The sequence below is a fragment of the Tachyglossus aculeatus genome, chromosome 5, assembly GCF_015852505.1.
Source record: "Tachyglossus aculeatus isolate mTacAcu1 chromosome 5, mTacAcu1.pri, whole genome shotgun sequence".
Taxonomy (NCBI): domain Eukaryota; kingdom Metazoa; phylum Chordata; class Mammalia; order Monotremata; family Tachyglossidae; genus Tachyglossus; species Tachyglossus aculeatus.
In genome coordinates this window covers 49,965,763-49,978,883 of record NC_052070.1, presented here as the reverse complement: position 1 = coordinate 49,978,883, position 13,121 = coordinate 49,965,763, and the positions used below count along the sequence as shown (strand labels likewise).

General features: G+C 49.1%; 1 protein-coding gene across 1 annotated transcript in view; it reads left to right on the top strand.

The window, feature by feature from the left end:
- The window catches only part of MTOR (mechanistic target of rapamycin kinase), a 174,929-nt gene that overhangs the window by 29,283 nt on the left and 132,525 nt on the right, over positions 1-13,121 (top strand). Inside the window, exons 14-18 of the mRNA XM_038746139.1 lie at positions 3,850-3,939; positions 4,143-4,235; positions 6,424-6,558; positions 7,102-7,231; positions 10,927-11,177. Of these exons, the coding sequence (XP_038602067.1) occupies positions 3,850-3,939; positions 4,143-4,235; positions 6,424-6,558; positions 7,102-7,231; positions 10,927-11,177 (699 nt within the window). The remainder of the gene's footprint in view (positions 1-3,849; positions 3,940-4,142; positions 4,236-6,423; positions 6,559-7,101; positions 7,232-10,926; positions 11,178-13,121) is intronic.

Below are 13,121 nucleotides of genomic sequence, written 5' to 3'. Positions count from 1 at the left end.
CCACTGTTGGGTAGGGACTGTCGCTATATGTTCCCAACTTGTACTTCCCAAGTGCTTAGTACAGTGCTCTGCACACAGTAAGCGCTCAATAAATACCATTGATTGATTGATTGAGGGTATTTTCCTGACCGTTGGGCCACCCTGCTGGCCTTCCCTACTCTCTGATCTTGGTAGCCAGGAGCCCGGGCCCAAACTGCTGCTATCACCACCCACCCTGCTGTTAGCGGTGCCCTCACGGTGCCGGTTTGCTCTGAATTCATTCATTCATTCAATCGTATTTATTGAGCGCTTACTGTGTGCAGAGCACTGGACTAAGTGCTTGGGAAGTCCAAGTTGGCAACATAGAGAGACGGTCCCTACCCAACAGCGGGCTCACAGTCTAGAAGACTGGGAAATAAGCAGAGGAAATGGAATTGGTCGTGATGTGTGGGGGAAAGGGGCTCTTTTTCGGGACAATTTTCAAGACTCGATTTAAACCTAAGAAGCTTGGTCTCTTAATCTAAGCAAACTCTTTTAATGGTAACAGAGAGTGAGCCGAGACTCCATTTGCAGATACTGCTGCTCCTCACCGACTAACGTTAGTTTCACACCAACCTTCAAAGGAAGGTTGATAACCTTTGGTCCAGATGGGTGCAGGATGGAGAAGCCTTAAGGGAGCATTGGAATTGGCTCAATTATAGGATTTATTTTTCTTGTACATTTTCATTCTATTTATTTTATTTCGTTAATATGTTTTGTTTTGTTGTCTGTCTCGCCCTTCTAGACTGTGAGCCCGCTGTTGGGTAGGGACCGTCTCTAGATGTTGCCAACTTGTACTTCCCAAGCGCTTAGTCCAGTGCTAATGATAGCATTTATTAAGCGCTTACTATGTGCAAAGCACTGTTCTAAGCGCTGGGTGATGTGTACAGTGCTCTGCACACAGTAAGCGCTCAATAAATACGATTGAATGAATGTGTGGAGGGAGAGTAGGATGTTGGCCCTCCCGAGCATCCAACCGCGTGGGTAGGATTGTTCCCTGATAAAGGTGGTATTTCATTTATTCAATCAGTCAATCGTATTTATTGAGCGCTTACTGTGTGCAGAGCACTATACTAAGCGCTTGGGAAGTACAAGTTGGCAACATATAAAGACGGTCCCTACCCAACAGTGGGCTCACAGTCTAGAAGGGGGAGACAGTTCAATCTTATTTGCTTAGCAGTTGTGCCAAACACTGTACTGAGCGCCGGGGTAGAGTCAAGACACTGAGGTTGGAATCAGTCCCCATCCCCATAGGGCTCACATTTTAAGCAAGAAGGAGACCAGGTATTGAATCCCCATTTTACAGAGCCCGCGCACATGAAGTGACTCATCCGGAGTCACACAGTAGGCGTGTGGCAGAGCTGGGATTAGAACCTGGAACTTCTGATTCCCGGGCCCGTGCTCTTTTTCCAATGGTAGTCGTAACAATAGTAATAATAATTGCGGTATTTGAGCGCTTACTATGTGCCAGGCACTGTAGTAAGTGTAGCGGGTGGTGAGAAGCAGTGTAGCGGGTGGTGAGAAGCAGCGTGGCTTAGTGGATAGAGCCCGAGCCTGGAGTCAAAGGGACCTGGGTTCTAATCGTGGCTCTGACACATTCATTCATTCAGTCGTATTTATTGAGCGTTTACTGTGTGCAGAGCACTGGACTAAGCGCTTGGGAAGCAGCGTGGCTCAGTGGAAAGAGCCCGGGCTTTGGAGTCAGAGGCCGTGGGTTCAAATCCCGGCTCCGGCACTTGTCTGCTGTGTGACTCTGGGCAAGTCACTTAACTTCTCTGTGCCTCAGTTACCTCGTCTGTAAAATGGGGATTAAGACTGTGAGCCCCCCGTGGGACAACCTGATCACCTTGTAACCTCCCCAGTGCTTAGAACAGTGCTTTGCACATAGAAAGCGCTTAATAAATGCCATCATTATTATTATTATTATTATTAGAAGTAGGCAACATATGGAGACGGTCCCTACCCAATAGAAAGCGCTTAATAAATGCCATCATTATTGTTATTATTATTACAGGTTGGCAACATATAGAGACGGTCCCTACCCAACAGCAGGCTCACAGTCACATATCTGCTGTGTGACCCTGGGCGGTCACTTTACGTCTCTCAGCCTCAGTTACCTCATCTGTAAAATGGGGGTTAAGAGAGTGAGCCCCATGTGGTACAGGGACTGTGTCCAACCTGATGACCTTGTATCAACCCCAGTGTTTAGAACAGTGTTCGGCACATAGTAAGCACTTAAGTACCAGCGGGGCTCAGTGGAAAGAGCACAGGCTTGGGAATCAGAGGTCATGGGTTCAAATCCCGGCTCCGCCACTTGTCAGCTGTGTGACTTTGGGCAAGTCACGTAACTTTCATTCATTCATTCATTCGTATTTATTGAGCGCTTACTGTGTGCAGAGCACTGTACTAAGCGCTTGGGAAGGACAAGTTGGCAACATAGAGAGACGGTCCCTACCCAGCAGCGGGCTCACAGTCTAGAAGGGGGAGACAGACAACAAAACAAAACATATTAACAAAATAAAATAAATAAAATAAATATGTACAAGTAAAATAAATAAATATAGTAGTAAATACGTACAAACATATATACATATATATAGGTTACCTCATATATACATGTATACATACATATGTACATACGTACATATATACATATGTGTATATATGTGTGTGTGTGTGTGTGTATATATATATATACACATTCTCTGTGCCTCAGTTAAGTAAAATGGGGATTAAGATTGTGAGCCCCACATGGGACAACCTGATCACCTTGTAGCCTCCCCAGCGCTTAGAACAGTGCTTTGCACATCGTAAGCTTACAAGGATATTGGGTTGGAAACAGTCCCTGTCCCATGTGGGTCTCAGTCTCAATCCCCATTTTACAGATGTGGTAATTGAGGCAAAGAGGAGTGAAGTGTCCTGCCCATGATCCCACAGTATATAAGTGATGGAGCAGGGATTAGAAGCCATGACCGGACTCCCTATGCTCTATCCACTAAGCCATGCTGCATTTTTCTCTGCCAACCCATCGTTGTCCATTCTGGTGCCCGGCCCTTTTTGAATCCACCGCTATTTTCAGCCTGCATGAGCCCCACATGGGACAACCTGGTCACCTTGTAGCCTCTCCAGCGCTTAGAACAGTGCTTTGCACATAGTAAGCGCTTAACAAATACCAAAATTATTATTATTATTATTAAGTACTGTAATTACAAGGATATTGGGTTGGAAACAGTCCCTGTCCCATGTGGGTCTCAGTCTCAATCCCCATTTTACAGATGTGGTAATTGAGGCCAAGAGGAGTGAAGTGTCCTGCCCATGATCCCACAGTAGCCAAGTGATGGAGCAGGGATTAGAAGCCATGACCGGACTCCCTATGCTCTATCCACTAAGCCATGCTACATTTTTCTCTGCCAACCCATCGTTGTCCATTCTGGTGCCCGGCCCTTTTTGAATCCACCGCTATTTTGAGCCTGCACGACGGCTAACAGATTCAGAGGCTTGCATGGGCTGGGTGAAGTCTTTCCTTTTGGGTGTTCTTTTCCTTTTCGACTGTGAGCCCACTGTTGGGTAGGGACTGTCTCTATATGTTGCCAATTTGTACTTCCCAAGCGCTTAGTACAGTGCTCTGCACATAGTAAGCGCTCAATAAATACGATTGATTGATTGATTGATTGTTGGGCCCACCGCCTTCCACCTTCCCCGGGTGCTCTCAAGTCTGGGTATTGGGAGCGGCAGGAAGCAATCAGTCCATATTTGCCTTTCTGACTCTTCTACGATTTTGGAGCTCAGACGCCGATCATTTCTACTTCTTCTCATGTCGTCTTCGCACAGGCTTTAATTTTGAAGCTGAAAGATCCAGACCCTGATCCGAACCCGGGGGTGATCAATAACGTCTTGGCCACCATAGGGGAGCTGGCGCAGGTAAGAACACGTCTACGTCTCCTGTGGGGGCTGGAGCGGTAGTTGGTGTTGGCTGAAGAACCGAAAACGCTGCCAGCCCTTTGGGCCATTCATTTATTCGCATTAATCGAGCGCATACTGTGTGCAAAGCACTGACTAGGCGCTGGGGAGAGTACCGTAAAACAACATTCTCATTCTAGTCCCCTCCTTCTGCCTTCTTGCAGGTGAGTGGCCTGGAAATGAGGAAGTGGGTTGATGAGCTCTTCATCATCATCATGGATATGCTCCAGGACTCCTCTCTATTGGCCAAAAGGCAGGTGAGTATAGCACTTCCTGGACCCCCAGATTTCCAGGGAGGAAAAAAAAGACTCAATAATAATAATAATAATAATAATGGCATTTATTAAGCGCTTACTATGTGCAAATAATAATAATGTTGGTATTTGTTAAACGCTTATTATGTGCAAAGCACTGTTCTAAGCGCTGGGGAGGTTACAAGGTGATCAGGTTGTCCCACGTGGGACTCACAGTCTTAATCCCCATTTTACAGATGAGGTAACTGAGGCACAGAGAAGCGAAGTGACTTGCCCAAAGTCACACAGCTGACAGTTGGTGGAGCCGGGATTCGAACCCATGACCTCTGACTCCAAAGCCCGGGCTCTCTCCACTGAGCCACGCTGAAATGGCTCGGGACCAGCATGGCTAGTAGAAAGAGCACGGGCTCAGAAGTCAGATGACCTCAGTTCTACTTCTAGACTGTGAGCCCACTGTTGGGTAGGGACCGTCTCTATATGTTTCCACCTTGTATTTCCCAAGCGCTTAGTACAGTGCTCTGCACACAGTAAGCGCTCAATAAATACGATTGAATAATCCTGGCTCCACCCCTTGTCTGTCGTGTGACTCTGAGCTAGTCACTTAGGTTTTCAGTTACCTCACCGGTGAGCCCGATGCGGCACGGGAGTGTGTCCCACCTGATTATCTTTTGTGCTTAGAACAGTGCTTGATGCCTAATAAATGCTTGACAAATATCTATTCTATTTATTTTATTTTGTTAGTATGTTTTGTTTTGTTGTCTGTCTCCCCCTTCTAGACTGTGAGCCCACTGTTGGGTAGGGACTGTCTCTATGTGTTGCCGACTTGTACTTCCCAAGCGCTTAGTACAGTGCTCTGCACGCAGTGAGCGCTCAATAAATACAATTGATTGATTGATTGGAAGGGGAGCGGGGGGGGCCCTTGAGACCAGAATCAGCTGTCAACCTGAAATAGTAACATAGGCCTCACTTTCCAGTTGTGAACCATTATTTGTTTCCAGTTGTCACTTCCCCTGTAAAGTAGGGTGAGGGCTTCGGACGAAACGTTAGACAGAGAGCCACCTGGGGTGCCAGGAAGCTAAGTTCATTCAGCCGTATTTATTGAGTGCTTACTGTGTGCAGAGCACTGTACTAAGCGCTTGGGAAGTACAAGTTGGCAACATATAGAGCCGGTCCTTACCCAACTTAATCCAAGCCTGCGTGACCCTGTGTCTTAGCGCTTCTAGACTGTGAGCCCACTGTTGGGTAGGGACTTTCTCTATGTGTTGCCGACTTGTACTTCCCAAGCGCTTAGTACAGTGCTCTGCACACAGTAAGCGCTCAATAAATACAATTGATTGATTGATTGGAAGGGGAGCAGGGGGGCCCTTGAGACCAGAATCAGCTGTCAACCTGAAATAGTAACATAGGCCTCACTTTCCAGTTGTGAACCATCATTCGTTTCCAGGTGTCACTTTCTCTGTAAAGTAGGGTGAGGGCTTTGGACAAAACCTTAGACTGAGAGCCACCTGGGGTGCCAGGAAGCTAAGTTCATTCATTCATTCATTCAATCGTATTTATTGAGCACTTACTGTGTGCAGAGCACTATACTAAGCGCTTGGAAAGCCCAAGTTGGCAACATATAGAGACGGTCCCTACCCAACTTAATCCAAGCCTGCGTGACCCTGTGTCTTATCGCTTCTAGACTGTGAGCCCACTGTTGGGTAGGGACCGTCTCTAAATGTTGCCAGCTTGTACTTCCCAAGCGCTTAGTCCAGTGCTCTGCACACAGTAAGCGCTCAATAAATACGATCGATTGATTGGCCGGTATGGCCGAACCAGGTCGGAGAAGCCGTAGCCCAAGATATGATTAAATGTGGTCTTGAGCTCCCAGCTTGAGACCCTGCGGTTCAGTGGAACGAGCCCGGGCTTTGGAGTCAGAGGTCATGGGTTCAAATCCCGGCTCCGCCACTTGTCCGCTGGGTGACTTTGGGCAAGTCACTTCACCTCTCTGGGCCTCAGTTCCCTCATCTGTAAAATGGGGATTAAGACTGTGCGCCCCACGTGGGACAACCTGATCACCTTGTAACCTCCCCGGCGCTTAGAACACTGCTTGGCACATAGTAAGCGCTTAATGAATGCCATTATTATTATTGTTGTCTAAGATGTGAAGCTCCAGATGGCCTGAATTGCTTTGTGTATGTGCCCATTCCAGGTGGCTCTCTGGACCCTGGGGCAGCTTGTGGCCAGTACTGGCTATGTGGTGGAGCCGTACAGGAAATATCCTACCCTCTTGGAGGTGCTGCTAAACTTCCTGAAGACCGAGCAGAACCAGGGAACCCGCAGAGAGGTAAGAACGTGAGCTAAACCCGGCCTGGAGAGGGAGGGAGGGCAGGGATTTTATGGTTTCCCATTTTCGCCGCAGTGGCTTCCTCTTTCCAACGCCCCATGAAAGCTCGCCAGCCAACACGCGATTTGGGGTCGGTGGGATTTAGAGAGGATCCCAGTCGGCCTAATTGGGATGATTCATTCAGTCGTATCATTGAGCGCTTATTTTATGGTTTCCCATTTTCGCCACAGTGGCTTCAGCTTTCCAACGCCCCAAGAAAGCTCGCCAACCAACACGCGATTTGGGGTCGGTGGGATTTAGAGAGGATCCCAGTCGGCCTAATTGGGATGATTCATTCAGTCGTATTATTGAGCACTTGGGAGAGTACAGTATATCAGTAAACACACATTCCCTACCCACAGTGAGCTTACGCTCTAGAGGGAGGCAGTGGAAGTTATCAACCTCTGTCCTCCCTCTCGGGCATCTCTCCTGTCACTCGGATTCTCCTGGTTAGACCCCCCTGATGTGTACGTTGTGTTTTGTTTGTTTCCCCCCTCCCACCAGGCCATCCGGGTGTTGGGGCTGTTGGGCGCTCTGGATCCCTACAAACACAAAGTGAACATCGGCATGATTGACCAGTCCCGAGATGCTTCTGCCGTCAGCCTGTCCGAGTCCAAGTCTAGCCAGGATTCCTGTAAGCGGAGGGAAGGAGGGGGGAAATCCAGGCCAGGTTCCTCAACCCCGGAGCCAGCCCGGGGCAGGGTCTTGGATCACTTTTGAGTGCTGAATGCAAATTTTGATCGATTCTCCTTTATGGACGGTGGCTATTTCCCAGTAGAAGTGCCGTCTTTTCCGGCCTTTTCAATGCTACTTCATCCAGGATCTTCATGATGATGGTATTTGTTAAGCGCTTACTATGGGCAAAGCGCTGTTCTAAGCACTGGGGAGGTTACAAGGTGATCAGGTTGTCCCACGGAGGCGGCTCAGAATTTTAATCCCCATTTTACAGATGAGGTAACTGAGGCACAGAGAAGTGAAGTGACTTGCCCAAAGTCACGCAGCTGACAGTTGGAGGAGCCGGGATTTGAACCCATGACCTCTGACTCCAAAGCCTGTGCTCTTTCCACTGAGCCACAGAGAAGTTGTGACTTGCCCAAAGTCACACAGCTGGCAGTTGGAGGAGCCGGGTTTTGAACCCATGACCTCTGACTCCAAAGCCTGTGCTCTTTCCACTGAGCCACAGAGAAGTTGTGACTTGCCCAAAGTCACGCAGCTGACAGTTGGAGGAGCCGGGATTTGAACCCATGACCTCTGACTCCAAAGCCTGTGCCCTTTCCACTGAGCCACTCTTTTAGGCACCAAAGATCAGCAGGCCAAGTTTCTTCTCAGAACCCTTAGTATTCATTCAATCGTATTTATTGAGCGCTTACTGTGTGCAGAGCACTGTACTAAGCGCTTAGTAGAAGAATAATAATAATTGTGGTATATATTAAGCACTTACTCTGTTCCAAGCGTTGTACAAAGTGCTGGAGTAGATTCAGGTTAATCAGGGCAGACCCAGTCCCTGTCTCATATGAGACTCACCATCTAAACAGGAGGGAGAACAAGGATTTTATTTTCATATTGCAGTTGAAGAAGCAGAGGCACAGAGAAGTGAATTGATTTGCCCAAGGTCACACAGCAGATGAAGGGCAGAGCTGGGTTTCCAACCCAGGTCCTCCAATTTCCGGGCCCGAGCTCTTCGGAATAAGTCACGCTGCTCTAAGCGTCCTTCCCTATTTCTTGTTTGGTGAAGTGCTGGACATTTGCGAACCCATAGTCCCGGAGCCCCTTCCTCATAAGAATGATTTTGGCTAGAGCAGTTTGGGCCTTTTTTCATGGTAATAACAATAACAAGCGCTTAGTACAGTGCTCTGCACACGGTAAGTGCTAAATAAATACGATTGAATAATAACTGCCAAGTAGGGTCCTCCTCCTGCAAAATCCACTCCCAGTAGTTATGATGGCATTTGTTGATAATAATGATGGCATTTATTAAGCGCTTACTATGTGCAAAACTCTGTTCTAAGCGCTGGGGTGGTTACAAGGTGATCAGGTTGTCCCATGGGGGGGTCACAGTTAAGCGCTTACTGTGTGCCAAGCACTGTTCTAAGCGCTGAACCATCTCCTTTTTAACCCTCTGTAGAAAGGATTGGCTCCCCCCAGTCAATCAATAGTTTTTTGAGCGCCTACTGTCCTTAGAAATTAGGAGATTTCAGTAGAGTTAGGTGACACGATCCCTGCCCTCAATCAGTCTTATTTGTTGAGCGCCTACTTTGTGCACGGCACTGTAGTAAGTACTGGGGAGAGTAAAATATAACAGAGTTGGTAGACACGTTCCCTGCCCACAAGGAGCTTACAGTGTAGAGAGGGAGGCATTAAAATGGAGAAGCAGCGTGGCTTAGTGGAAAGAACCCGGGCTTGGGAGTCAGAGGTCGTGGGTTCGAATCCAGGCTCCGCCACTGATCAGCTGTGTGACTTTGGGCAGGTCACTTGACTTCTCTGCGCCTCCGTTACCTCATCGGTAAAATGGGGATTAAGACTGTGAGCCCCACGTGGGGCAACCGGAGAATCCCGGCTCCGCCACTGATGAGCTGTGTGACTTTGGGCAAGTCACTTGACTTCTCTGCGCCTCCGTTACCTCATCGGTAAAATGGGGATTAAGACTGTGAGCCCCACGTGGGACAACCTGAGAATCCCAGCTCCGCCACTGATCAGCTGTGTGACTTTGGGCAAGTCACTTGACTTCTTTGCGCCTCCATTACCTCATCTGTAAAATGGGGATTAAGACTGTGAGCCCGCTGTTAGGTAGGGACCGTCTCTATATGTTGCCAACAGCGCTTAGTCCAGTGCTCTGCACACAGTAAGCGCTCAATAAATACGATTGAATGAATGAATGACTGTGAGCCCCACGTGGGACAACCTGATTACCTTGTATCTACCCGGGTGCGTAGAACAGTGCCTGGCACATAGTAAGCGCTTTACAAATACCATAATAATAATAGTAATGATTATTATTAATAAAATAAATTACAGGTATTTATATAAGTGCTGTGGGGGTGAGGGTGGGATGAAGAAAGGGTACAAATCCAAGTGCAAGGTTGGGCGCAGAAGGGAGCCAGGAGAAGGAGGGTTTAGTCGGGAACGCCTCTTGGAGGAGATGTGATTTTAATAACACAAAATGGGGAGCGGTCATCTGTTGGATATGAACGGGGGTGGGAGGGGGGAGTTCCAGACCAGAGAGAGGCCGAGCATGGCCGAGGGGTCAGCAGTGAGGTAACAATAATAATGATGGCGTTTGTTAAGCGCTTACTATGTGCAAAGCACTGTACTAAGCGCTAGGTACAGTGTAAGCCCCCAAAAGTGATTGCCCCAAAAGCGTTGGAGAAGCCTGAGTCTGCATCGCTGCTGTCGCTGTTGGCAGGGCCAGGTGAACCCGACTATTTCTTCCACCACCCTCCTGCCACCCTCAGTGCAGTCCCGGAATCCGGAAACTCCCCTCCTTATCCAATTCTTCTTTCCCTTCCTGGCCCCGTTACCGAACCTCGGTTGCGACCACTGAGATCCCGGTTTCGCAGAGCCGACCGTGCCCTCTGAACTCGGCTGCGTTCCCCAGGGCTCCGGGGCCCCGCAGCTGTTGGCCAGCTGTGGGCATAAATGAATCCACCAGACTTCCTTTGCTTTCATTTGAGAGAATGGTTATTTTTATTAGAGATTCCAGTTTCTAAGCTGTTAATCGAAAGGCTAAGGCGGGGGGAAAAAATCAGGCCTGCTTGCAAGCCAGGGAGTGATCTTTTGGATGGCGTGGTAGAAAGCTGACTTTAGGTTCTCGGTGGCCGAGTTGACCGTGCCCAGTATCCTGAGACACTGTGAAGAGTTACCAAAAGAGAAGGCCCAGCCCTTGCTCCCAAATAGTTCACAGTCCACTGGGACTGAAGGGACGAGCGCAAATGCGAAAACTTAAAAAAATCCATCTACGTTTCAGAAACACCCCAAGAGCACAATAATAATAATAATAATAATGGTTTTTGTTAAGCGCTTACTACGTGCAAAGCACTATTCTAAGCGCTGGGGCGGTTACAAGGTGATCAGCTTGTCCCACGGGGGGCTCACAGTTTTAATCCCCATTTTGCAAACGAGGTAACTGAGGCCCAGAGAAGTTAAGTGACTTGCCCAAAGTCACACAGCTGATGGCGGAGCCGGGATTAAGCCCCTTTGCACCATTTATCAAATCAGCTCGGGGACTCTTGGCGTGGTTGGAGTCCCCGGACCCAGGAAAGGTTCATTTGGGAGGGCGGAGCGTTTTGAAGGCGGGGGAAGTTGACTCTCCTTTGCTGTGCCCTGCCCCAGCTGACTACAGTACCAGCGAGATGTTGGTGAACATGGGCAACCTGCCACTGGATGAATTCTACCCTGCTGTGTCCATGGTGGCCCTGATGAGGATCTTCCGAGACCAGTCCCTGTCTCACCATCATACGATGGTGGTCCAGGCCATCACCTTCATCTTCAAATCTCTGGGGCTCAAATGCGTGCAGTTTTTGCCCCAGGTCATGCCCACGTTCCTCAACGTGATCCGGGTCTGCGACGGGGCCATCCGGGAGGTAAGTAGATGGGGGCACGATCCCCCTAGCCCTCCCCTGCCCATATCAGACCCCCAAACCTCAGGTGACGCCTCACTGCCTCCGGCTCTTTGCGTGATAATAATAATAATAATAATTTTGGTATTTGTTAAGCACACTTACTATGTGCAAAGCACTGTTCTGAGCGCTGGGGAGGATACAAGGTGATCAGGTTGCCCCATGTGGGGCTCACAATCTTAATCCCCATTTTACAGCTGAGGTAACTGAGGCACAGAGAAGTTAAGTGAGTTGCCCAAAGTCACACAGCTGATGAGCAGCAGAGCCGGGATTTGAACCCATGACCTCTGGCTCCCAAGCCCGTGTTCTTTCCTCTGAGCCGTGCTGCTTCTCTGCTGCGTGATGCGTATTTGGCCGTTGCTACCCTGTCCCCTCCAACTCTGTTCTTTCTGGGCTACTGGCCCGGACACCGGCCAAGAGAGGAGTTCTCTCTTTTGACCTTCATCTATTATTATTATTTATTTATTTATTTATTTTACTTGTACATATCTATTCTATTTTATTTTATTTTATTTTGTTAATATGTTTGGTTTTGTTCTCCGTCTCCCCCTTCTAGACTGTGAGCCCACTGTTGGGTAGGGACCGTCTCTATATGTTGCCAGCTTGTACTTCCCAAGCACTTAGTACGGTGCTCTGCACACAGTAAGCGCTCAATAAATACGATTGATTGATTGATTGATCCACCTGAAAGAGCAGCGGCCATCATTGGCTTAAAGGACTCGGTTTTCTTCCCGTTTCCAGTGCTGGCCCCGGTGGTCTCACGTCTTTCAGCTGGCCTCCGATGGCTCTGGCCCCCAGCTTTTCTTGCATTTGTCTCAAGAGGGATCCAGTTTCCCTTGGCAGTCGTCAGAGTGAGACCATTTGGAGACGAGCCCCAGCCACTTACTTCCTCACCCAGTCTCCTGTCTCCCCAGGAAAGGGGCAAGAAAGCGGCCCTCGATTCCAGGAAACATCTGAGCGCTAGGTCCGTCCCAGTCGGGAGGGACCCCCAGACCTTTGTCATTCATTCATTCAATCATATTTATTGAGCGCTTACTGTGTGCAGAGCACTGTACTAAGCCCTTGGGAAGTACAAGTTGGCAACATATAGAGACGGTCCCTACCCATCAGCGGGCTCACAGTCCAGAATGAAGCGGGGCATTCGATGTCAGTGGCCAGGGCCCCGGGCCGAACCCTTCTTCTTCAGGTTACGCCGGCCTCTCAATCTGCCAGCACGATGGCAAATTGGATCCCAGTAAACCGGTTTATAGCGCATCCCGTCCCAAGGCCTCTTCGCCGCCATTCCGAGGACGGTGGGCCCGTGGCAGGCAAGAGGATCTGACGGTTGTTTGTACCTGCCCTGGGTTGATGAGGTCTCAGAGGGAAAGAGCGGATTCTTTTAGATCGAATCGCAAAGCATGAAAATTAGCTCCAGTTTTTGTACCAAGAAACCATCTCTCCCTTGAGATATGGGGCGTAGTGGAAGCATTTCCTTCTGGTGAGTTCTTGCTCTTCCAGAATTGGCCCAATTTGCCCCAAGCTCCGCGGCACGTTCTTTTCAAATGTTAATTTTCAGGTGGAAGAGCCTGGTGAGAGAGTACAGGGGAGAAGAGATGAGTTGGATACACAAGGCCTTAAAGTAGGAAAGAGGCTGTTGCCTGTTTCTGACCATCAAGTCGCCACTCCTGAGAGGATGTGGCCACTTAAGAGGTGTCCCCGATCCGTGTCTGACCGCACTCTTTGCAGCAGGCTTTGTTCCTCCTTCAGTCACTTGGTTTTTCACTCAGCTGAAGTCTTTATCTCCCCGAGCTCCCCACCACTTCCCCTTCCCCTCTCCATCCGCCCCCTGTACCTCCAGCTTCAACCCTGGCACGCACTCTGCGGTTCCCACCTCATGGTTCGCATGAGTGAAGGCTGACCGGAGCAGCC